This window comes from Elephas maximus, chromosome 13 (assembly GCF_024166365.1).
Source record: "Elephas maximus indicus isolate mEleMax1 chromosome 13, mEleMax1 primary haplotype, whole genome shotgun sequence".
Taxonomy (NCBI): domain Eukaryota; kingdom Metazoa; phylum Chordata; class Mammalia; order Proboscidea; family Elephantidae; genus Elephas; species Elephas maximus.
In genome coordinates this window covers 43,264,518-43,291,519 of record NC_064831.1, presented here as the reverse complement: position 1 = coordinate 43,291,519, position 27,002 = coordinate 43,264,518, and the positions used below count along the sequence as shown (strand labels likewise).

General features: G+C 37.8%; 1 protein-coding gene across 10 annotated transcripts in view; it reads left to right on the top strand.

Moving 5' to 3' along the window:
- IL15 (interleukin 15) overlaps nucleotides 1-27,002 on the top strand; it is an 87,248-nt gene that overhangs the window by 45,117 nt on the left and 15,129 nt on the right. For 7 of the 10 annotated variants that reach the window (XM_049905364.1, XM_049905362.1, XM_049905366.1 and 4 more), the window contains 3 exons: nucleotides 24,032-24,130; nucleotides 25,142-25,239; nucleotides 26,733-26,817. In XM_049905364.1, coding sequence (XP_049761321.1) covers nucleotides 24,119-24,130; nucleotides 25,142-25,239; nucleotides 26,733-26,817 — 195 coding nt within the window. In that variant the 5' untranslated portion in view covers nucleotides 24,032-24,118. Of the gene's footprint in view, nucleotides 1-3,544; nucleotides 3,726-15,768; nucleotides 17,042-24,031; nucleotides 24,131-25,141; nucleotides 25,240-26,732; nucleotides 26,818-27,002 lie in introns of those variants that run through there. The other 3 variants (XM_049905367.1, XM_049905365.1, XM_049905371.1) reach the window with 3 other exon arrangements.

Sequence of the window (27,002 nt, the reverse complement as noted above, 5' to 3'; positions counted from 1 at the left end):
TACTTCCTGCTTTGTCCATGTCTTTCCGCTTCTACAATCTTTCTATGGCTTCCCTTCATCCTCCATAAAATAATAACCTATTGCCCTCCTGTCCTCAGAGCTCTTCACTATTAGATGTCTTTTCTTTTACTACATCTGAGTCTTACAACCGACATAAGAGATAATGAGTTTATTTCCATCTCACAATATATTTCAACTCACATTATGTACTTGGCCACTTTTTCCTAACTTATGTCCAAGTTATCTTAGGTATAAAACTACTCATCCTGACAGAAGTATAGGTTTCAGTCTCTTTTAAACCTCATTTTATGGTTTGTCTCCTCCAAAAACATTCTAGTTTCTTATGCCATACTTAATATTCCAGCATAATTAATGATCTGTCCTTTTCTCTCAGCCCACATTTGTACTTTTTTTTATTGTACTTTAGATGAAGCTTTACAGACCAAACTAGTTTCTCATTAAACAGTTAGTACACATATTGTTTTTATGTTTTATGTTAATATATAATTGTTTTATGACATTAGTTAACAACCCCATGTCAACATTCTCTTCTCAGTCTTGGCTTCCCTGTTACCAGCATCCCTGTCCCCTCCTGCCTTCTAGTCCTTGCCCCTGGGCTGGTGTGCCCCTTTAGTCTCATTTTGTTTTATGGACCTGTCCAATCTTTGGCTGAGGAGTGAACCTCAGGAGTGACTTCATTACTGAGCTGAAAGGGTGTCTGGGGGCCATACTCTCAGAGTTTCTCCAGTCTCTGTCAGGCCAGCAAGTCTGGTCTTTCTTTTTGAATTAGAATTGTGTACTTTCATCACTAAGAATTATTTGGACCAGCTAAACAATGTAAGTGAATTGAACATTTGTGAACAAAGTAGTTGATCTTTTATGTCTGGATCCTGAAATTTAGAAAATTTAGCTAAAGTTGACATTAGATACATAGAGATTTCCGATAATCTTCAGTTGTCCTTTATTGTAATAGCAGAACCACAACGTGCAGCACTCACGACCTTTGGTTACTTACCAGGATCTCAGTGCTTCTGAACGATTTCTAGTCCTTTCATAAATGCTTACCTGAACTGCAGCATGTGTAGGATGCAAATGTAAATTAACAAGACTGATTTTCACATGGGCTTTGTGGAGTCATCTGATTATATTATTTTGATGTCTCACATGAAACTTTATTAATTTATAGTAAATTGTAAGTCTGTTCAAGAGACTGTAGGGAAATCTAGACAGAAGTAATAACCAGACAGGGAATATCAGCCTTGCAAGGGCTATCAGCAAGATTAACTAATAAAATGTGTCAGAAATCTCTGAAATTTCATAAAATAAAGGATTTAAAAGTATAGTAATTGACACCTTACAGTGTTCTAAATACTGAGCTAGCCACTTTGCATATGTAGTATCATGTACTCCTTTTTATAAGCATAAGTGATTTGTATTATTATCTGGTTTTCATCAGAAGTTAGAACAATTACTCTATGTATTAGTTTCTATTGCTGTGTAAAAAGTTTTCACAAACCTAGTGACTTAAAATACCCAAAATCCAAACCCATTGCTGTTGAGTTGATTTTGACTTATGGTGACCCTATAGGAAAGCGTAGAACTGCCCCATAGGGTTTTCAAGGAGCAGGTGATGGATTTTAACTGCCAACCTTTTGGCTAGCAGCCGAGCTCTTAATTACTGCACCAACAGAACTTAAAATATTATCCATAAATTACCTCGCAGGTCTGTGTGTCAGAAGTCCAGGTGAGATCAACAGGATTATCTATTTAGGGTTCTTAACTGGTGACTCTGGAAAGAATCCACTTCTGAGCTCATTCAGGTTGTTGGCAGAATTCAGTTCCTTGCAGTTGTATGACTGAGGTCCCTATTTCTGTATTGGCTGTCAGCCAGGGGTCGCTCACTGCTCCTAGAAACTTCCCATATTCCTTCCCGTGTGGCCCTTTCCACCTTCAGACCAGCAATGGCATGTCTAGACCCTCCTCAGGATTCAGATCTATCTGACTTCTTCTTTTGCCCCAAGCCAGAATGTTCTCTGCTTTTAAGAGTTCATGGGATTAGATTAACTTCTGCTTCTTACCCCCTCCAGATAATTTCACTGTTTTAAAGTCAACTGTGCCGTATAACCCTGGTGGCGCAGTGGTTAAGAATTCAGCTGATAACCAAAAGGCTGGCAGTTTGAGTTCACCAGCCACTCTTTGGAAACCCTGTGGGGCAGTTCTACTCTGTCCTATGGGGTCCCTGTGAGTCAGAATCCACTTGATGGCAATATATTTGTTTTTTTTGTGCTGTATAACGTAACACAGAAGCCCTAGTGATGCAGTGGTTGAGAGTTTGGCTGCTAACCAAAAGGTCAGCAGTTTGAATCCACCAGCTGCTCCTTGGAAACCCTATGGGGCAGCTCTCCTCTGTCCTATAGGGTCACTATGAGTCAGATCAACTTGATGACTATGGGTTTTGGGTTTAACATAACACAGCCATAGGAGTGATATCATATTCACAGGTTCTGGAAATAGAGTGAGACATTGTTGGAGGAGGTCATAATTCTGCCTGCTACACCCTGTTTCTCAAAACCAATGGTTGGAAGAGTTGAGAGTCTAGCCTGGCTTTGGCTGAACTCCAGAGTCTTGCCCTTATACCACATTCATCAGAAAGCCTGATTTCATCCATGGGCATTATGGAAATCAGCCGTACTGCTATATAGACAAACACATACTCGTAAAAGAAGGTTCCAGCACAAGCTTTCCATGCAAACTGGTCCTCTAAAATAGGAGATGGTCAGGGGTCACGTAAATTATGTTATGCTTTACATAATAGCCTCAGCAATGTGTTCACACGTATCAAAGATCATGAAGATGTCACAGGACCAGACAACATTTTGTTCTGTTATACAGGCAGTTCCTGGATTGCAAAGAAGTTTCATTTCTAAATCTGTCTTCAAGTCAAATTTGTATGTAAGTCGGAACAGTTAGGTACAGTTCGTATAAAACGTCGGTTAGGCAAATGTCTTAGTATTAGTAGATAGTGTGCCTTTCTATGAATAAAAAACATTAAAGAAACACTTCTAGGTACTCTGAAACACCTTTAACATAATAATACATTAATAATAATAATAATGTCTTGATGTACATCATTACGTAGTGCTGTTTGTTATTATGAACCATTGTATGTACCTCAAAGTTTTAATATAAAAGTTTTTACGGGAGTTGGTACTTAACTATGGGTTGTATGTAAGTTGGACATTCTTAACCTGGGAACTGCCTGTACATAACATCGCCTTGAGCTGGAGCTGACTCCCAGGCAGCTAACGACAACAGCAACATGCCTTACATATTTCTGTGATGTGCACTTCTGTTAGTTGGTCTAGCCTGCCCTATTTTGTTTCATGCTTTTATCTCTACTTTGGACCCTGTCTCCCCTCTGCTTATTTTATAAACACACCTTAAAAAGTTGGCTAACTAAGAGTCATGCTCATTGCAGTTTCTTTTCCTGGGTAGGTAAATTTGAGTGTAATCACAATTTTTTCTTTATTTGTATTCTTTTCAGAAGTAATTGATTTGAGTGACCTCAGTTGCCATAGTAATATGCTAAAGGAATTGCAAAAGATACAATGTTAGTCAATAAAAAAATATCACATCCTTAATCACACAAAAGTACCATTCAACTAGAGACCACGTGTATACTTATGAAGCAGAATATTTGATCTGGTGTACAATGAAAAAAGTAGGTAAGTGTTATTTTATTGACTTTAAGTAACATGCAAATATATGGCAGACATTTCTTAGGCTCTTGAATGTAACATTTTTGGGGGAGAATTTCTTTGTGACAGCTTTTGAATCTTCTTTTTTTACTTCAATTAAGACAAGGATAGCCAGTTGCTGTCAAGTCGATTCTGACTCATGGCAACCCCGTGTTCATCAGAGTAGAACTGTGCTCCACGTGGTTTTCATGTCTGTGACCATTTGGAAGTAGGTCAACAGGCTTTTTTTTCAAGGCACCTCTTGACTCTAACTTCCAACCTTTTGGTTAGCAGCTGTGTGTTAGCTATTAACCATTTGTACCACCTAAGGGCTCTAAAAGACAATAATAAGGATCTGTTTTTTTCCCCATGATTTACCAGGTCACTGACTATGACCAGCTCAGTTGTATTAGAAGTAGTGTGGATCGTGGCAAGAGCACCACACAAGAATTAGAAGAAACAAAAATCCAGTCCTGGTTTATTTGATAACTCCACAGTTTGGGACAAGTCATTAAATGTCTCTGGACCTTATTGTCACCAGTTATAAAATGAACAGTTCCAAACTTCAGCTATTTTAAAGGACGTCCTCTATGACATTCTTCAATCTGTATTCAAGTTGCTGGAAATATTTAACTTCTGTTGGTTTGACTGCTAGGAAATTTGTTTGCTGGGTCTCATGAAAATGTGAGAAATTTGTACAGATGAATGTGTGTGACTATCATGAAGAAACTGATAGGAATGTGCTTGGGATTTGTCACGCATTATCAAATTATAGGATTGTTTTTCTTTCTACAAACCGTAAAACTCTTTCTTGGGTTTCAAATTTTCACACTCTGGTCTTCTCAAATAAGTGTTTCATTTTTTCCTTTTTCTTAATTAACCAGAATTATCATCTTCTTCTTTTTTTGTAGCAACTTATGTATGAATGTGCTTATTAATGAGATGTGAACATTCCTATTATCTAGGATACCTTATCAAAATATTAAAAAAAAAAAAGACTTGTCATGATGATTGCAGACTATGACCAGCGTGGTTATGCCTTGCTTTGCCCTTGTTTTTGTCTTTCTTTGTGAAATATATTGCACGAAACAATGGCATTGTCATTTTGATGATTTATCCCAAAGGGTGATGCCCCAGTTGTGACATCACGTGATGTTTCAAAGTGTTAAAGAAATTTAAGTGAACAGTTAAATTAGAAATGGGCTGAGCTCTAACTTCTCTCCCTGGAGGAGAACGTATTATGGGTAACATGCACATGGGGAATGATTTTTCTGGTAATAAAGTTTGGAAAATAGCAACCTAAACAGAACAAAACTCTTCACACTGTCATTCAGTGTATAGAGAACAAAAAACGGTTTCCACTATGCAAGAACCTGTGCTTGTATATATTTGCAATATGCCTTAGTCAGTGCAAGGCACACAGCTGTTTATCTGTTTTTCTTTTGGTTTTATTTTCTTTTTACGTTGCCATTCTCTCAGTACGTGGCTTCATAAAGCTGTAGGACTGTGATAGGAAAACTACGGAGTCCATGTGCTTTGGAAGCCAATGCATTGATCTTTTAGCTCAGTAAAAAAGCTCAGTAGCAATATTTTATTGTACCTGGAGGGAGAGTGTGACTCTGAGTGTTGGAAGCAGGGAGGCTAACGCTGTCAACACCGTGTCCAGAAGTGAGCTATCGCCTGTTTTTTATGTGCTTCGTTCTACTGAGTGAATATTGTATTACTGTTTCTATTCTTTTGTTGGAAAATCAGAGACTTGTCAGCTGGTTCTGTTTTTGTCAAACACTTGATGGAAAGCCTTGTTGTAAAGCTTCCTGAGTGGAGATGGCTTAATGTCTAGGATATAAAGTACAGTTTCATAAGATTTGATCGGAAATTGTCTTTAGGGGTTGTCATCCTGTGTGCTATTAAAAGCTCAGAACCTGGGTGTTAGTTTTAGCTCAGAACTGTCTTTGCCCTGTATATTTGGACATATCTTACCACTCTCTTCCTACATAACATCTCTCCCACCAGCCTTCCTTCAGAGACTTAAATAGTCTCTTTCAGCCCTTCTTTGCTCTACCCCAGCACCAAGCTCTTTGGATGTCTTCCTTGGGTATTTGCGATGGAAAGGACCAAGTATCGTCTATGTTCAACAGTTCGTCTCTTTTATTATTTCCAGAAATAGTTCCTATAAGGCACTTTCCATCAAGGAATTCTCAATGAATATTCATTGAACAGCTTGGGTATATTTTTAAAGAAATGATGATGTTTTAATGCTAATTCTTTCCTATAAAAACTTCCCATTCTCCACTTACATTTTGTGGCCATGTCACCCTAGCTTTATAGCTTTCTTAGCTGGCATTTACGATGTTCAGCCCAGCCAGTCGGCACCTATATTGTCTCTGTAATTCCATAATTTATTAGTTTCCAGCATGGTCTTGTCCTAACATAATTAAGCTGAGCCTGAGACAATGCCTGTCTCCCATTACTGTACATTTTCCTTTTTCCCCCAGAATGCCTTTTGATTCCAGCTCTGAACTCTTACGAGAGATCCAGGGTAAAACATGATGTCTTTCCTTTTTTTTTTTTTCTCTGATAACTTGGTATAAGTTTAATTAGCCTGAGTGAAAGGAAGGGGGAGAACAAAGTTTTCTAAAGGCTAATAGAATTCATAGTAGTCTTTTGCTTTGCCTGGAAAGCAGGTTGTTCAGTGTCCAAAGGGAGCCTAAACTATTTCTTCACATTTTCCTCTAAAAATAAATAAAGAAAAGGATAAGTGGCAGTACAGACAGGCTGTTTAGTTGTGCCTTAATGGTCAATCATCACTCAGGTATTGGAATACTATGAATGGGAAAAGAATTTTCTTTCATATTGGTTGCTCCTAATGTTGTTTACTTGATAAAAATATTCAGTTCTCACACGATAATGGGTGCCTGAGGGAATTAAAGTCAATAACAGGATTCTTAACATATTTTCCATTCCCATATAATTTATGCTTTGTATATTTTTACTGAAAACTGAAAAAATATTTTTCCAAAGGCAATTACTCACCATGGCCTTTTTACCCTATTGTAGGGTCTTTCCTTCTTTCAGATAATAACCTACAGAACCTCTTTGAATACTCAAGTCATTAATTGGCTTGGCTACAGGATTATTAACGCAGAAAGCTTATGCTCTCCGTTGGTTGTATATAACTCCCAGACATGATGTGACCCATTTTGTTGTTCCTGAGGCCAAGAATTATTATTTTCTTTTGGCACCACACAGATGTGGCTTTCCACTTAATTCACAAACTTAGAGCTCACGTAGAAGTAATTTTTGCCGAGAAGTCATTTTTCTAGACAATTGTTCAAGCCTTTTGATTAAGAGTCAACATTAGATATAATATTTGAACTGCAATATTCCTGCAGAGATTATTAATGTAAGATTTCATTATTTTAGCATACCTTTTCCCCTTCAAAAATAGTTTTTGCTGAGTTGTGGTTTTCCTGGACATTTATTCAGAGCTAATAACAAAGACAGGTTTAACTATTATCTTCACATGTAAAAGATTAATACTCCGGTGTCCAGCTTTGTTCTTCTCACATCTACCTCCCTTTCTTGCATTCAGACCCCAATTTGTTCTAAGAAAATGTGAATAGGAAAACTGTACTTGATGAGGTCTAGCTGAATTTTCTTTGCCAAGCCTAAACTTAGAAAATATTGATAATTGCATTCCACAGATAAAAGTCATTTTATGAAGAGTTACAATTTTTTCCCCCATCAAACTTTTGATCAAAACTATTTAAGGTACAAGGTGCTAGCTAGAATATACCTGTCAGAAAGTCACTATCCCATGCCCATAACACACATACAACATGTACAGTCATATTAAAAAACATATTTTTTTTTATAAGAGCAGGGATTTTTGCCTATCCTGTTCGCTACAGTGGAACACACACACACGGTGGATCCACTGGAAAGTTCCTGTGGGCAGTTAGGAAAAGGTGAGAGGCAATGTCGTGTAATGGAAACAGATGGACTTGGTTCTCCTCTTGGCCTTTCTACTAACTACACTGTGGGAACCTGGGACAAGTCATTGTTTTAACGTTTTAACGTTTGGCTTAAGTTTATCTCTTCTGTATAATAGGACAACATTCCCCAGTTTCTTTTCACATTCCATTATTAGAATAACAGTTGTTTGAAGGTGGAGAAGGTGATGCTGAAGGGATAGGATAAAGGCTTAGATAGCAGAGGGGGTAGGGCCTGTGGCAGCTCAACGCCCCCTCAGCCTTTATCTCTCCGCCTCCTGCTGCCTACTTCCTTCCTGCTTGCCTTGCAAAGGTTGTTGGCTTGCTCTGGATCCAGCAGCTCTCTCTTGTGTGACTTCTGGTTCTTGGGACTTGAGCTAGCAGCTTACCTGTCCGTCTTCAGATTTGCCAATCTGCCTATCTGGGGTTTGCCAGCCCCTGCAGCTAAGTGACTCAGGAGAAACCTTGTGGTCTTGCCTGCCGATCTTGGGGACTCCTTAGAACGGGATCCCTGCTGCCCAACCTGCTCATCTTGGGTCAACCAGCTTCTGCGGCTCCGTGAATTGGGAAAGGACTCTATCCTGATCCTAGGACTTGGGACGCTCCAACCCCTGCAATCGTGTGAGCTGTTTCCTTAATACAAATCTCTATGTATTTATATGCATTACTGGTTTTGCTTCTCTAGAGAACCCAGCCTAAGACAGAAGGTGGAATGATTTCTGACTGTGGTTGTTTAGAGGAAGGTTTCCTAAAGGAGGACACTCTTTAGAATATAGGTCATGCATCTTTTGGCCTCAGTCTCCTCAGTGCAAAAGAGGGTGGATCTTTGTTATTCTTTTCAGTTCTAAAATTTGTTATTTCTCAATTAGATAGCCAAGTGTTCATCAAAGTGCCAGTCACATCATAGGTACTCAGAAAACATCTGCTACTTAGTAAGTCCCAAAATGAAACTTTAAAAATTTGTTGTCCCCAAAACATATCCATTATCTCAAACTGAAATTTTAGAATATTATAGCACTGGCTTCCAAATGTTCCCTGAATGAAAGCAGGCTGTATCAGATGTTTATATATCATTGCTTGCACTCTTTCACTTGCAGATCAGAATGTCTAATTCATTCTTTTTCCTTTATTCTTTCACAGTATTTTAAAATATGTTTGCATTTTGTTATTCCATTATAGCAATTTGGGTCTCTGTATTAGTCTGTATGCTTTGTGGGGATAATGATTATCTCAAACCTGCTTGATGTTAAGGAGCCTGGGTGGCACAAGCAATTTGGTATCAGCTGCTAACCTAAAGGTTGACAGTTCGAACCTACCCAGCGGCTTTACGAAAGCAAGGCCTGGTGAACTGCTGCTATGAAGATTACAGCCAAGAAAACCCCATGGAGGGGTTCTACTCTGTAACACACGGGATTGCCATGAGCTGGAATTGACAGTAACTTTTTGTGTGTGTGTGCTTGATATTATCCAGCTCCTAGCTCATTCCCTTCCACAAAGAGACTTAATAAATGCTGAATGAAAAATGAAAGGCTGCATGTCCAAATGCATTCAAAATAACCTATAGGTTGGCTATTTCAGGACAGCACAGAATTTAAAGAGACTGCAGGTTCAAATCTTGACATTGACTTTTTTTTTCCTTTAAATTTCCTTGAAACCAAAAAAACCAAACCCATGGCCATTGAGTCAATTCTGACACGTGGAGACCCTATAGGACAGAGTAGAACTGCCTAGTTGGGCTTCCAAGGAGTGGCTGGTGGATTTGGACTGCCGACTTTTTGGTTAGCAGCTGTGGCTCCCCGTAGCTCTTAACCGCTGAGCCACCAGGGCTAGCATTCCTTAAATTCTTTGTCCTCAGCTTACTTATCTGTAAAGTGGGGACAATGTCAGTGTCTACTTCCTAGGGTTATTGTGAGGATGAAATTAATTAAGTGCTCAGCACATCATACACAAGCAAGAATCTACGTGTGTGGGGCCTCAAACTTATACATTATCTGGGGCCCTCATTAGGAAAAATAATATAAAATTAGTCAGTTAGAACTTTTGTAAATTATTTAATGAAGTCGGGAAAGAAATCACAAATTACAGATATCCAAAAAATTTAAAAATACCACAAACATCACAAAATATTATCATCATTATCATGAAACTCCCTGATTCATCTTTATAATACTTTATTTCATACAAAAATTGGGCTGCACAGACTTAGATTTTCTCTTTTATGCGATCCTGATTTTGGAGATTTTCTATAGAGAGAGTGAAAAGAAAATCCATTCTTTTCTCTAGCAGAACCGATTGAGATTTGTTTTTATTATTGATGATTTAGAAAGCATTCTTTCACTTTCATAATGTTTCATAATGCATTACGGGAAATCCTACATTTCCAACATCCTCCAGTTTCTTGCCAAGAGAGAAGCCTCAGGGAAGTCCAGCTCTTGAGTCTCGCTTGACTGGTCTCAGACAGGTCAGTGACACACTGCTGCTCCAGCCTGGCCAGGTCTCTCTGCACACCCTCACTCTTGCTCTCACGCTTACTTTACCGGTAGATCTTGCTGTGAGAGTTGGGAGGAGGGGTATAATGTAGAGAAAGGTCTGAGTCAAGTGGCCTCCAAGCATCTTATTTACATCCCAAGGTCACAGATAAAGCCAGGATTGAGATTAGGTAGTCGTTAGAGTACAGATAAATTGAAGGAAGTGCCGGCAGTCTGCCTGTCCACAGGGCCTGCTGCAAACCCAGGATGACTTCAGGCTGGGGCTGCCCTCCACTACAGGGCTAGGCAGTTCCTTCCTCACTACCGGCAATGCAAGTGAGGGGCTTTGAAGTTTAAACCAAAAACCAGTTGCCGTCAAGTCAGCTCCAACTCCTGTTGACCCTGTCTGTGTCAGAGTAGACCATAAGGTTTTCAGTGGCTGATTTTTCAGAAATCCATCCCCAGGCGTTTCTTCCAAAGGGCCTCTGGGTGGACTTGAACCTCCAACATTTTAGGTAGCATCTGAGAGCATTAATTGTTTATACCACCCAGAGACTCTTCCGAAGCTTATGGCTCCACTAATTTCAAGGTAAATCATCCTCTGATTGGAAATGCTCACTAAATTAGCATTTATCATTGTTTTTACTCTTTTGTTGTCAAATAATATTTTTAATAAATCTATAGGAATTTTGCAGTGAATGTATTACTTGATTATATAATTTTATTTGTATTATTTCTGGGAATAATTCTCATTCTCTTCTTTATCCAAAACAGAGTATGATCCCAGATGACCCAAACTTTTACTAAAATGGACTTTGAAAAATGTTGTACCAGAGCAAGTTTACATTTAATACTTCATGATCGTATTGAGATCATATTGTATTGAGATCAAAAGATCCTATTTCCTGCATTCTTAAATATCATTTGTAGTGGACACTGTGCTGTGGCCAGATTCCGCTTGAGGAATGAAGAATGTGTTATCCCAGCTGCTGGGATCATTGCTCTAGACCTCAGCTGATTTCCACTCTGGGTCACATCCACGCCCCCGGGCAGCCTGCTTTCAGTGTCCCATGCAGGCTGGTCCCCTTCCTCCAACTTGTCACAACTTTGAAGGACCATCCCAGCTTCAGGCTCCACAAGGCCTACTGAGACCTTTTGTAGCAACCAAATCAAGGCCACGTTTCTCCATCTGCCAGGTCCAGCCTGCCCTCTTCCCCCACAGGTAGCAATCCTGAAAGCATTTCCCAGGATCCTTCCTGCACAGAAGTCTCTGTCTCAGAATTCCCTTCCCAGAGAACCTGACCTGAAACACCATCATGCTTTCTTAAGAAGTACAATCTTTTTAATAGCAGCTTTTCGAGGGATGAGGGTTGGAACCATTTGTAAGATGTGGTCCAATTTCAGAAACATTCAAATTGAAAAAAAAAAAAAAAAACTGCTTCTTACATAGAAGAAAGTTTGCTATCAGAGAACCTGAGGGTAATGTAACTGCTTGCTATAGGATCATATTAGCGGTGACCAATAACCTGAAGCAATTAGAAGCCTTTCACTGAAGCCATTATCTGAAGAAAGGTTAAAGATTCATGTGGTGGTTCTTTCCTGTTCTTACTACAATTTTCTGTTTACACGCTCTCCTAGTTTGATCTCATCTGATCTCATGGTTTTAGGCCAGTTTGTTACATCTCCCGCCCAGCCATCTCTTGAGCTTCTGATTTGCATATTCACCTGTCTGACAGACACAGTTGTTTGATATCCTTCAGGCATCAGAATGTAAGGTACCTAATACTGAGTGAATCGTCTTCCCCTCAAGCCAGCCCTGCCTTATTTCCAGTCTCAATTAGTGGCCCCGCTACCCTGACATTCAAGCCAAAAAACCTGTTGGTCACCCTACACTCATCCTCCTCCCTTACCAGACTGTCAAAAGACCTGCCAGTTTCCCCGAGAAGTATTATCCTAATGGGTCTAGTCTTTTCAATTCCTATTCCTTGTCATCCAATTTAAGTCCTTACGTGGACTCTTAAAGTAATAATTAGCTACTTCTCCTTCCTTCAGCCTTGCCTCCTATATGTACACCCTCTGCATCAGTACCAAACCAAACCAAATCCATTGCCATCAAGTCAATTCTAACCCACAGCAACCCTATAAGACAGAGTAGAAATGCCCCTTAGGGTTCCCAAGGGGCAGCTGGTGGATTTAAACTGCCTACACTTTGGCTAGCACTTTTAACAACCACGCCACCAGGCCACCAGTACCAGCACCAAAACAAACAAACAAACCCGTTGCTGTGAAGTGCATTCCAACTAATAACAACCCTATAGGACAGAGTAGAACTGCCCCACAGGGTTTCCAATGACCAGCTAGTGGATTTAAACTGCCCAGCTTATAGTTAGCCGAGCTCTTAAGCACAGGGCCACCAGGGTACAAGTACCAGTTGCCCTTAAATTGATTCCAACTCAGGGTGACCCCACGTGTGTCAGAGTAGAACCTGTGCTCCATTGGGTTTTCAATGGCTGATTTTTTAAGGAAGTAGATTGCCAGGGATTTTTTTTTTTTTTTCTGAGGAGCCTCTGGGTATACTTGAACCAGCAATCTTTCAGTTCCTTAAGTTTCTTAACCGTTTGTGTCACCCATGTGCCACCCGGGGACTCTTCACCCCCTGCACAGTGGCAGGATCGTCTATGTCAGATACAAATCTGATGATGCCATGCACTCACGGACACAGTGCACGGCAGCTTCTCTTGTCAAGCGAGCCTCTCCATGACTTGGTCCACTTTATCATTTACCATACCGCTACCACTGCCTTTCCCCAGCGTTATGTGCTAGTAAAATTGAAGCGCGTGGAGTTTACCTGCATGCTTTATATTGTTTCATGCCTCTGTGCTTTTTCTCATTATTTTCCCTCTGCCTGGAGCCCTTTTTTCCTTTCTTAGAGTGGCTAACTTTAATCCTCCTCTACGGTAATTTGTTTTTGTCATCTCCTCTAGGATGTTTTCCTCAAACTAAAAATCCATGGAATGTAAACTATCTCAACACTTATAATGACTGACTGCTATCATGAAATTATCCGCTAAGTTTCTATAATTTCCTAAAAGACAGGGACTGTGTTTATTTACCTTTGTAACCCTAGTGCCAGGCACGTAGGGGATACTCAGTAAATTTCTGCTGAACGGAGCTGAATATGTGAAGTCCAATACATGCCTGGATGCCTTTGCATCTACTCTTTTATTGCTTATTTGGTTATTATTACTAGTCCCATGATTGGGGAAATCAATGAGTTTTAAACTCATTCAGTAAGCATTTATTGAATGGCAAGTAGGTGAAAGAAACCTCTAGGTAGTGGGATGACCTAATATTAAAAAATTTCAGGGCATGTCTCTAAGTAAAATAAGACAATTTCATTAGTCACTCAACAAAAGTGTTGTGAACACCTATTATGTTCCAGACAGTATTTGAGGAGAAAGAAAATTCTAGGAGGTGAGGATTTAGAGACAGCATGTATACTTTAAAAAAAAAAAAAAAAAAATTGTGGAAAATATATATAACAAAAAGTTTGCTGTTTGAAGACCCAGGTTCAGTTCCTGGCCAATGTACCTCACGCACAGCCGCCAATTGTTTATCTGTGGAGGCTTTTGCTGTGATGTTGAACAGTCTTGAGCAGAGGTTCCAGACCAGGAGGAAAGACCTGGCTGTCTGTTTCTTAAAATTGGTCAGTGAAAACCCTAGCAAGTACAGTTCTACTCCGACACACAGGATCACCCTGTGTTATGGATTGAATTATGTTCTTTCAATGTATATGTTGTAAATACTAACCTCTGTGCCTGGGATTATAATCCTGTAAACAGGCCAAATGTGAGCCTTGCTTGGCGTGCAAGGAAAGCCAGGGACCAAGACACTGGCCTTTGGGAAATCAAAAGCAACGTTTATTGCAAGCTGGCAAGCAAGGAGCCAGGAGAAATTTTCTCAGGTCAGGCTTCCTGCTCCAGGGGTGTGCTACACATTTATGTAATAATAAGGAAGTTATATGTATTAAGTTTCCAGGGAATTATATGCGTAATAACAGTGGGGCGGGGAAAGATCTCTGGTCTGGGTGCTGGTTTTGGACCTTTCGCTTCTGAATGTTTTCCTTAGTTTTGTACTGTGGCACTTTGGTTCCTTCTAGTCTTTCAATAGCACTTTTCTTCCAGATAGGTCATTTTAAGAACTCGAGGAGCTTCCTGCGCATGTGATGGGGGCTGCAGCTGGTCTTAACCCGTTAGAGCCCCCAGTCTCTAACACCTAGGCAGGGATTTTCCAGGAAAGTTAGAAGCTGAAAAGCAACTAAAAAATATCTTTAGTGGGCGTGGCAGAGTTTCTTGTTTGTCACCCTTACAATCCCATTGGGGAATGGGTTGTCTTTGTTTTACGTTAATGATCAGGGTTATTGTATATCAAGTCAATGTCTTTTGAAATATAAAAGAGATTAAACAAGGGAGTAGAGCAGAGGTGGGGGAAGAGAGATGCCAAACCACATGAAGATCACGCAGGAGCAGAAGCTAAAAGAGAAAAAGACCTTCCTCCAGAGCTGACAGAGAGGGAAAGCCTTCCCATGAAGCTGGCACCCTGAATTCAGACTTCCTAGACTATGAGAAAATGAATTTCCATTGGTTAAAGCCACTCACTTGTGTTTAACTTCTGTTATGGCAGCACTAGATAACTAAGACACCATGAATCAGGGGCCGACTTGATGCCAGCTATCAATAACAACAAAACATGAAATTTGTGACTTTAATTATATACACCATGCTGTGCTACCATTATCCATTTCCAAAAGTTTTACATCATCCCACACAGAAACTCAGTATCCCTTCAACAATAACTCCCTTTCCCTCCTTACCCCATTCCCTGGGAACTACTAATAAACTTTTTCTCTGTATGTATTTGCCTGTTCTAAATATTTTAGCTAAGTGGGATCATACAGTATTTGCCTTTTTGTGTCTCTTTCCACTCAATATAATGTTTTGGAGGTATATCCATGTCATAGCACATATCAGAATTTCACTTCTCTTTATGGCTGAGTGATATTCCATTGTATGTATACACCCCGTTTTGCTTATCCATTCATCTGTTGATGACCACTTAGAAACTTTCTACCTTTTGGCTATTGTGAATGATGCTGCAGTGACCACTGATGTACAAGTATCTGTGTGAATCCCTGCTTTCAGATGTCTGGGGTACATACCTAAGCGTGGAATCGTTGGCTCATATGGTAATGCCACGTGTAACTTTTTGAGGAACCTCCAAGCTTTTTCGATAATGGCTGCACCATTTTATGCTCCCATAAACAGTGCACAAGGTGTCCATTTTCTCTACATCATTGGCAAAACTTGTCAATTTCCATTTTTCTGATAGTGAGTATGAGGTGGTATCTCATTGTGAATTTTATTTGCATTTTCATAATTACTAACGATGTTGAGCATCTTGTCATGTGTTTATTGACAATTCGTATATCTTCTTTGGAGAAATCTATTCAATCCTTTGCTCATTTTTTCATTGGGTTGTTTGTCTTTGTGTTGTTGAGTTGTAGGAGTTCTTTATATATTCTGGTTATTAAACTCTTATCAGACGTATATTCCCAAATATTTTCTCCCATTCTGTAGATTGACTCTTCACTTTGTTGAATAAGTCCTTTGATTCACAGAAGTCTTTCATTTTGAAGAAGTCCAGTTTAACTATTTGTCCTTTTGTTGATCAGGCTTTTGATGTCATGTCTAAGAACCCATTACCAAAAAACAAGGTCTTGAAGTTTTAGTCTTGTGTTTCCTTCTAAGAGTTTTATAATTTTAGTTCTTATATTTAGGTCATTGATCCATTTTGAGTGAATTTTTACATGTAGTGTGACGTATGAGTCCAACTTCACCCTTTTGTATGTGGAGACCTAGTTGTCTCAGCACCATTTATTGTATAGAGTATTTTTAAGAGTACTTCCATTATACAGAGGGTAGAAATTTTAGATAGTAGTTAGAGGAAGATGTGGGGCTAAGAGTTTTTCTGTATATGGTGAGAAAAATATCAGCATGCAGGTAAGACTGATATGAATAATACACCAGAGTCAGAAAAATTGGTGATACTGGAGACAAGTTCAATTGCTAGATTCATGGCCTTAAGAAAGTGAGAAGGGATAGGACCTAGTGTACAAATGGATGGTTTGAACTAAGATAAGTATACAGTTTATCCATGTTACAAAAGGGAAAGCAAAGCATATGGGCACGGATACAGGCAGTTGACAAGAAGTGGAAGTCCTCTGGTGGGTCCTGTTTTCTTAGTGAAATAAGAAACAAGTAATCATCACACGTAAGGATGGAGAAAGTATGGGTTTGAGGAGAAAGGAGAAGGAGGATTATGGTCAAATCAGAAAATTATAGACTCATATAAGGTACTAAAATTGTTGGGCATTACTAAGGGTTGCATTTCTTGAGGTCATGAATTTAAAGCAAGCTTCATCATTCGGTGAGACTGTATTTCACCAGCCATGATCTCTTGCAGGGGTAAGATCCCAGCAGTCACAGAATGTGAGAACAGGGATGATGTGATCGTAAACCAATGAAAATTCAAACCCAACAAACATGTAATATATGCTTTTTATGTACCTGGCATGCTTCTGGGTAAGATCCCAGCAGTCACAGAATGTGAGAACAGGGATGATGTGATCGTAAACCAATGAAAATTCAAACCCAACAAACATGTAATATATGCTTTTTATGTACCTGGCATGCTTCTAGGTGCTGGAGGTACAGTAATGAAGAAGACAAACAAGGTTTCTAACCACAAGAATCTCACATTTCACTGACATAAATAAATGAATGAGGTAAAAAATAAATAAATAAAATAAAATATTTATTTCATTAGTTATTTAGCTCCAAATATGTGTTACTTGTTTTATGCTCCATTCTTTCTTATATTTCACATCTTTGGTTCTTGAATAATTTTATTATTTTCCTGGAATGCATTTTCACGTAATTATTTCATAGATAGTCCGTGGGTCTTAGGTTTTCTGAGGACTGGTATGAAAGAACGATCTTATACCCTTCAACTTTGCTGAATTTAGTAGCTTTATTGGAGCTCTGGTGGCACAGTGGTTAAGGGTCTGGCTGCTAACCAAAAGGTCGTCGGTTCGAACCTACCAGCTGCTCCTTGGAAACCCTGTGGGACAGCTCTGCTCTGTCTTACAGGGTCACTATGAGTTGAAATCGACGGCAACAGGTTTTGTTTTGGTTTAGTAACTTTATTGTGGATTTTTTGAGAATTTCTGTATATAGGATCATGTCATCTGTGAATATAGTTTTCGTTCTTTGTTTCCAATTTGGATGCTTTTTGTTTATTTTCCTTGTCAATTGCTTTGGCTGGGACTTCCAGTACAATGTTAAGTGACAGTATTGAAAGCAGGCATCCTTGTTCTTGATTTTCAGGGGAAAACTTTTAGTCTTTCACCATTCATTTTGATGTCAGCTGTGAGTTTTTCATCGATGCCCTTTATAATGCTGAGGAATTTTCATTCTATTCCTAGTTTGCTGAGTGCTTTTATCTTAAAAAGGTGTTAGATTTTGTCAAATGTCTTTCCTACATCAATTGATAAGATCATGTGGTTCTTTTCTTTGTTCTATTAATGTGGTGTATTACATTCATAGCTTTTCTTATGTCCAGCCATCCTTGCATTCCTGGGATAACTCCCACTAGGTCATGGTGTGCAGTTCTTTTAATATGCTGTTGGATTCAGCTTGCTGGTATTCTGTTGAGGAGCTTTATATCTATATTCATGAGGAATATTGGTCTGAAGTTCTCTTTTTTTGTGGTGTTTTTATCTGGCTTTGGTATCAGGGTAATCCTGACCTCACTAGAATTAATTAGAAAGTGTTCCCTCGTCTTCTAATTTTTGGAAGAATTTGAGAAGGATTGGTGTTAATTCTACTTTAAATGTTAGTAGAATTCACCCATGAAGCCATCTAATCCTGGACTTTTTTTGTTGTGAGTTTTTTTATTACTGATTTAATCTCTTCACTTGTTATACGTTTATTGAGACTTTCAGTTTCCTCTTAAGTCAATTTAAATAGTTTGTGTGTTTTCAGTAATTTGTCCATTTCACCTAGGTTATTAAATTTTTTGGTGTGCATTCTTTATTTTTGAAGGGTTGGCAGTAATATCCCCACTTTCATTTATGGTTTCAGTTATTTGTTTCTTGCCTCTGTCCCCCCCTTCTGCACAAATTGTCATTCTAACTAAAGATTTATCATTTTTGTTGCTTTTCCAGAGAACCAACCTCTGGTCATTGATTCTAATTTTTTTTTTTTTCCAATTCTCCATTCTATTTATCTCTGCTCCAATATCTATTAGTTACATCCTTCTGGTAGTTTTGGGGTTAGTTTTCTCTTCTTTTTTTCTAGGTCCTTAAGGTGTAAAGTTAGGTTATTTACTGGTGATCTTTCTTCTTTTTTAATATAGGCTGTTATACCTAGAAATTTCCCTCTGAGCACTGCCTTCATTGCATACCATAAGTATTGTATGTTGTGCTTTTATTTTCATTCATCCTAAGTATTTTCTGATATTCCTTGTAACTCCCTCTCTGACTCATCGGTTGTTTACTAGTGTGTTGTTTAATTTCCACATATTTGTGAAGTTTCTACTTTTCCTTCTGTTATTAATTTCTAGTTTCATCCAATTATGGTTGGAGAAGATACATTGTATGATTTCAATCTTTTTAAATTAATTGAGACTTGCTTTGTGTCCTAACACATGGTCTGTCCTGGAAAATGTTTTTGTTCACTTGAGAAGAATGTGTATTCTCCTGTTGACAGGAAGAGTGTTCTAGATATGTCTCTAAGGTCTAGTTGGTTTATGGTGTTGTTCACATCCTCTGTTTCCTTTCTGATCTTTCCCTATGTTCTATTTAAAATTGAACATGGTGTGTTGATGTCTCCAACTATTCTTATAGAACTTTCAATTTCTCCCTTCAGTTCTATCAATGTTTGCTTCATATATTTTGGAGCCCTGGTGGCACAGTGGTTAAAAGTGCTTGGCTGCCACCCAAAAGGTTGGCAGTTCCAATCCACCAGCTGTAACTTGGAAACACTATGGGGCAGTTCTACTCTGTCCTATAGGGTCATTATGAGTTGGAATCAACTCACTGGCAACGGGCTTAGTTTTTTTGTTGTCGTTTTTTTTTTTTTTTTTTGGTTGTTTGGTGCATGTAGTATATTGAATTATGTGCTCCAAAAAAGTTATGTTGAAATCCTAAGCCCTGTACCTGTGACTGTGATCCTCTTTGGAAATAGGGTTTTTTGTTTTGTTTTGTTATATTAATTAGGTCTGCCAGATTAGTGTGTGTCTTAAATCTAACCGCTTCTTACTGGAGTCTTTAAAAATTTTTTTGAAAGAGCAAAATAGACACAGCGGTAACACAGATGCATCCGTAAGCTCAGGAGTGCCGGGGATTGCTGGCAGTTGCTAAAAGCTGAAAGAGACAAAGAAGGACTTTCCTCTAGAACCAACACCCTAAATTCAGACTTCTAGCCTCTTGCATTTTGGGAAAATAAGTGCCTGAGGTTTAAAGCCACCCACTTAGTGTATTTTGTTATAGCAGCACTAGCAAACTAAGAAAGTGCACATATGCTTATAATTGTTATATCTTCTTGAATTGGCCCTTCCTTCAATATATACTGTCCTTCTTTGTCTCTTGTAAAAGTTTTGACTTAAAGCCTGTTTTGCCTGATTTTGGTAGAGCCACCTAAGCTCCCTTTTGGTTACTGTTTGCATTGGATATGCTTTTTCCATCCTTTAACTCTCAGACTGTATCTTTGATCTAAAGTGAGTGTCATTTAGACAGCATGTAGTTGGGTCATATGTTTTGTGTATATTCTGGCAGCCTCTACCTTTTGATTGGAAAATTTAATCCATTTACATTTAAACTAATTAATGGTAAGGAAGAACTTACTTCTGACATTTTGCATGTGTGTCTTATTTTTTTTGCGTGTCTTACACAGTTTTTCTTCTTTGTTTTGTCCTATACTATCTTCTTTTGTGTTCAGTTGATATTTGTAGTGAACCATTTTAATTTCCTTCTCCTTTCCTTGTGTATATTTTTAAGAGATAATTTCTTTGTGATTACCATGAGAATTGTTTTTATCATTCTAAATTTATAACAGTCTAGTATAAATTGATACCAAGTTGACTTCAATAATATACAAAACTCTCCTCCGGTACAGTTCCACCCTCCCCTTCTTTATATTTTTGTCATCACAAATTACATCTTGATACATTGTGTCCTCAATAACATTATTTATAATTTTTTTTTGCATTTTTAAATACTTTTGGAAATAAAATGCAGCATTTCAGTTATTGTACTTTTCACGTTCAGAATTTATGTTTAATTCCTTTTTATAATTTCTGTTTCTTTATTGATAATCTCATTTTATTCATGCATCATTTACCTGACATCCTTTATTGGACCTTTGCCAATGCTTCATTTAGCTCTCTGAGCATTTTTTAAAACAGTTATTTTAAAGTCTTTATCTAATTAGGCTGGATCCTGGACTTCCTCAGAGATGGTTTCTTTCAATGCTTTTTTATTTTTTTTGAATGAGCTATCTTTTCCTGTTTTTTGGTATGCTGTGTGATTTGTGGTTGCTGTTGCTGTTGAGAACCAGACATTTAAGTATTATAAAGTGACAAATATAGAAATCAGATTCTCTGCCTTCTCCAGGGTTTTCTGTTTTTTGGTTGTTGAAGGCTGTAGTAGTTAATTTGTTTAGTGACTTTTCCTATTTTTCCAAAGACCGTATTCCTGGTAATGTGTGGTCATTAAAATCTTTGTTCCTTAGTTTGTGTGCAGCTAGTGTCTCGACACATTTCCTTGATTGCCAGAAGATAAGAAAAACAATTAAAAATATCTTCCCAGTCTTTGCATATTGGCTGTTTGCTGGGCACTCCTTTCCCTCTTAATCAGTCTTTCACTGAGCCTATGAATCAGCCCAAGGAAAAATTGTGTGGTCCTCTCAGATATTTCCTGCATGTGCATCTTCCCCTGGGCATGTGTATAGCCTGCTTAATTCCCCCTTATACATGAGTGGTTTTTAATGTCCGATTATCTTAAACAAATTCTCCCCAGTTTTTATTGCCAGGATTTAGGTGGCCTGTTAAATGTTTTGGCCATAATCTTTTGTTCCAAGCATCTGTGCATTGTTAGGTCAACTTGCTGTTTCTGAACAAGACCCACCACTTTTCCAGCCTGAGGTCTGAGTCAGGCAAAACAGAAACAAGTGCCTCGTTTCAGTCTTCTGGGTAGCTGTAAGACCAGCGAGAACAACCGCAAATGGGTATTTGCGATAAGATTTGCTCTGCTTCCTCTTGAACATGCTCTGGGGTTTACACTGGAGTAGGGCTGCCGCTGCTGCTGCTGTGCTGAAAAGGGGTGGGATACAGGCAAGTAAAAATGCAATGAAACTTTTGCACTGTTTTGAAATTGCCTTTTCTAGTAGTTCAGAATTCACTTTGTTGCTGTAAACTTTTGATTTCCAGAGTTCTAATATAGTTGTTTTTGACAGTTTCCACTTGTTTTTTGATGGATCTATAATAAATATTATTATATTATGGGTTTTATGGGGACAAAATGGATGCCTGGTGGCACACGGGTTAAGCATTCAGCTGCTAAGCGAAAGGTCAGCGGTTCAAATCTACCAGCTGCTCCTTGGAAACCCTATGGAGCTGTTCAACTCTGTCCTATGGGGTCACTATTAGTTGGAATAGACTCAGTGGCGATGGGTTAAAATGGGGACAAAAGCTTGGAGCTGCCTACTCCTCCATCTTGCTTCATCTTACCTGAACTTTTTTTTTTTAAATAAACTTTGAGATTTTATAAACAAAATCAAAACTAAACCCGTTGCCGTTGGGTCAATTCCGACTCATAGTGACCCTACAGGACAGGGTAGAGCTGCCCCATAGGGTTTCCAAGGAGTGGCTTGAGGATTTGAACTGCCAACCTTCTGGTTAGCAGCTGAGTCCTTAATCACTGTGCCATCAGGGCCTCTTGAGATTTATAGGACCTCTTAAAATGTTGTTTTGTCTTATAAGAGAATTAAATATCAACTTTAAGTCTTATGTTTTTATGAATAATTTTTCAAAATCATACCACTAGTAATCCATGGTAACATAGGTCATTTTGTTTATTTTTAGTTTTAGTAAACAGATTGTGTTTGAGGAATTTTATTTACTTGAAAATTTCATAATATTGGTGTCGATTGAAAACAGCCTGGGAGCAATTACAGGAAAATTGCTAGTAAAATTGATGATGGGAAGATTTAAGACTTTTAAAGATATCACTCTCTCAGCTATACTTAAGTTAGGACTTATTAAGAGATTCGTAGGGGCCAGGAGTCAAAAAATTGCAGCCCGTGGACCAGAGCCACCAATTACCTGTTTTTATACATAAAATTGTGTCGGAATATAACCACCTACATTAATTTTTTCATTGTCGTTAGCCACTTTCACACTTCAATGGCAGAATTAAGTAGTTGCAGCAGGGACCACTTCACCTTCAAAACCTGAAGTTTTTACTACCTGGCCCTTTACAGAAAAAGTTTACTAATTCCTGCTTTATACAACGTGACAGTTTTGTTCATTCTTATCCATCACTACTTTTACAGTGTAATTAATCAAAATGACTCACTGTTTTCTGAGTGCACACTACACTTGTCTGTGTATGCCATCGCGCATGCCCTTTCCTCCACCCAGAATGCTGTGTGTCTCCTTTCATTCATGAAAAAAATCTACTCATTCTTTGATATATTTTAAATAACGCTTTCTCCACAAAGCCATATGATTAAAAAAAAAAAGGGGGGAAGGGCATTAAATTCCCTGGTTAAATCTCTCAATCACACACTTACATATATGCTAAAACCCTTTATTTTTCCCCTCTTGCCTGTACTTCCTTGTCACACACAACCATGTTTAAATCCAGTTTTCCACCTATTCCAGACCTCTACCCTGGCAATTTAATGTGGGTAGAGAAAATACACACACACACATATATACATATTTTAGAGTCATTTTTATATTTCAGAAATATTTGAGAAATAAAATAATTTAATCATTTGAGTTTGTGAAACTTGGTTGCAGTGAATAATTATGTCAAGGGAAGAGGCATACTTCGAACATTTTTTTCTAAAAAAATACATAGCATTTTAAAACAATAGCATAATTGTTTATGTTTTATATACTTTGGTAATAAATTTTACTTTTATGAAATAATGTTGAATATGGGAATGTGTAATCGTCACATTCTTCATCCTCTTTAAATCAGAAAAAAAAAAAATAGTTTTTCCACTTATAAAATTCTCAATTCTTAAATGATGTTTGAATTAACAGTATTTATTTCATAGACTGAGAACATCAATTCTTGTCTGTAGAAGCAGCTACTGCTATTGTAAATCAGACTAACAATCAATAGTTTATATAAATCCAGGTATTTGGATGCTTCTAGTTTTCACTAATATGGCTTTGGAATCTGCCAATTCAGAGATGTAATATAGAAGAAGGGGTTTGGACTTTGTAATCAGACAGACTTTGTTTCAAATCCTGGTTATCACGTACTTGATGTGGGACTGGTCAGCTTGCCCAAGTGCTGCTAATTCTTCCCCACAGGTTTGTTGTGAGGATTAAATGTGATACATATATTAAATGACTGCAACAGAGCTCATCAAAAAAATAAATAAGTGCTCAATAAATATTAATACCCTTCCTTTTCTTTTGCCCTAGTAGTTCACTTCTGTTTTTAACGGATCATTTTTTACTCTGCATTGTATTGTAGGAGGTATTCTGGATGGATGGCTGCTGGAAACCCATTGTCATAGCCAGCTCTTCTTCAACATTTACAGATTTACCGTGGCATTGAGTAATGAGAATTTTGGTGAGAAAAACTAGATGAAGATAGTATATGGGCTTTTCTTTAAAGATCACTTGAATCTCAGATACTTCATAATAAATTATATGGTTATTCTCTAAAGATCTTGGGAGTCACAGATATCTCTCCATGCATGGATTGTGCTTATTTTGAAAATAAATAAAATAGATTTTTAACTCTCTTAACAACCTTGCTATACTTTTCACATCATTTTAAATATTTTATATTCTACTCTATTTTGTTCTTTAAATGTCTATCTATTCAGGCAATTGTGTATTCTGTTAGGACAAGTTCTGTCTATTATTCTTCCCTCAGGGTAGACTAAATGAAGTATAGACTGTTAGTGGTTACGGTGGTAGTCAGAGCTGCTCTCCGAAACTGTACATGGGCCTGTGAAGGCTTTGACAGCATGAAGGAGGTGGGCAAAAATAATAAATCTCTGAGAAGTTCTAAGATAAGACTTTTCCTAAATCATCAAAACAATGATTACATAGTGGCTCTCAGGATGGCATATAGTATCTTTAGTTGGTTTCATTTCTGTCCAGCTTTTCTTCAAATTATATTAATACATAATGGGTTTGCATATAGTTACATGAAATTAATATAGTAATAATAAACCTACATTAGTATTGCATGTTTTTAATCTGTGCTGTATAAAATATGTCAACCAATTAAAAAGGAGAGAAGGGTGCAGGGGAAGTCAAGAATAATAGAAAAAATTAGGGGGTGACCTTCGTATATACGTAAATGAGTAAATACGTAAACTCTGTTAAAACTATTGTCATTAAAATCCAACTGGAGAAATGCTGATTAAAGAATTCTGCACAGAGGACAGAGGTGGAGATGGGGAAAAAGCACAAAAGATAAATTCTAGTTTCATTAATTCTGTTGAGAAATGTTAATTCTGAAACGATGATAAATTTACACCTTTTGGACCTAGAAATAAAATGTTGTTTTAACATCTCACTTTTTAACTGAACAAATTTTAATCATTTTGTCTTTGATTATATTTTTCAGAAACCATATTTGAGAAGTACCTCTATCCAGTGCTATTTGTGTTTACTTCTAAACAGTCATTTTTTAACTGAGTCTGGCATTCAAGTCTTCATTTTGGGGTAATTTCAATTTAGACATAAATATCATTATGTTCATATCTATAAGAACTGTCCTTTTAAAATATCTTTTATACTTTATTGGTGTATTTAATTCAGTTTGCTTAAGTCTTTGAGTACTCAGTATTTGGGGTATGATAGTGGACAGAGGGAAACCTTGGTGGCATAGTGGTTAAGAGCTACAGCTACTAATGAAAAGGTTGGCAGTACGAATCCACCGGGCACTCCTTGGAAACTTTATGGGGCAGTTCTACTCTGTCCTATAGGGTCGCTATGAGGCGGAATCTACTTGACAGCAACAGGTGTATGTGTGAGGTGAGTGGGAAGAGTATGGAGAATGAGAGGAGATTTGGTAAACACCTAACTTAGCATTTCTATATTTTGGAAATAATCCAAATGAGCATTATATCCCCCAAGTAAATTGGACTCCTTGGTTTGTAACTAAACATTAAAGTACATCCCTTAATTTGATAACCACGTTCTTTTCATAGAAGCAAAAAGTAGGTATTTAGAACTTGTCTGTGTTGCTTTGTTTATCCATTCCTGGCACTGATGATTCCTGTCTTTTGAATCTCTGTCCTAGTTCTGTTTAAAACATTTTTTTTTTTATTTACACTCTTTGTTTTTCCTCCTAAAAAAATTCATATTTTTCCCTGCCTATTCACTTTTTTCCTTCTCTCTTAGATGCACCCAATTGGCCAAAAGCACCCACCGTGTAGTATATAGACTGGTTCCCAGTTCAGTTTTACTCTACTAACACCTTCATGGTATGGGGAACCATAGATTTCTGCAGGTAAATCTTTCTCCTAAGACAGATTAGTGTTGGCTATCATTCTGCTATACAGGATCCATAAGAGATTGACTATTTTTCCTGAAGCTCTAAAGTTATTTCACAGTTTTGGTCAGTATAAGTGTCTTTCATTCAGATATTAAATTTAGATTTTACTAAAATGAGGAAGTATATGATCCTTAAGCCTTGACTGGGTGAAGCCTATGATGTTTATGCAGAAAGGACTGGCAAGCATAGTGATAGCTTGAGCTGCATGCAAAGGACATATTCAGTCCACTGTAATGAACAATTCTTGTCACAATCGTTACATGAAAGTGATTATTGCTTATTTTAAAAATTTTACTAATTTGATTTAAAAGTCTCATGGGCCTCTCTTTGGAGAAAACTAATAACTCATTCAAAAACATTAATGAGCATTTCCCACATTATCAGGCACTGTTTCTATTTCATTGTGATAAAATACACCAGGTTATTTATAAATTATTCCTCTGATTAGGCTTTTCTCTAATCCACATTGGTCTTTCCTCTAGTTAATCTAACGTATCAAGGCTATACTTTATGTTTGGTGTTCATATTCATCTACAAGGCACACAGACAGGGATAACAGTGATCTTTTCACTGGTCAGAATAAAAAATCTTGATTGCTTTTTTGCCTATAGTGTTCATCAAGACATCAAAATGCTTTAATCTTTGGTTTTGCTTTCAGGTGCTTTAGTGCAAGTCTTCCTAAAACAGAGGCTAACTGGCAGTACGTAATAAAAGATTTGGAAATAATTGAAAATCTCACTCAAGTAAGCACCCATTCTTCCATAAAATATCTTGTATAATTGCTATAGAATAGGCCTCTCCTTGTGTTTTGTTGTCAGTCTTAATGAAATATCACCTGAAACAATATTTTTAAAGAAATTAATGAGCCTTGTAAAGCCTTAAATGAAGTCTTTTTGTTGACAGCTTTCAGATTCTAATTTTCTCTAAA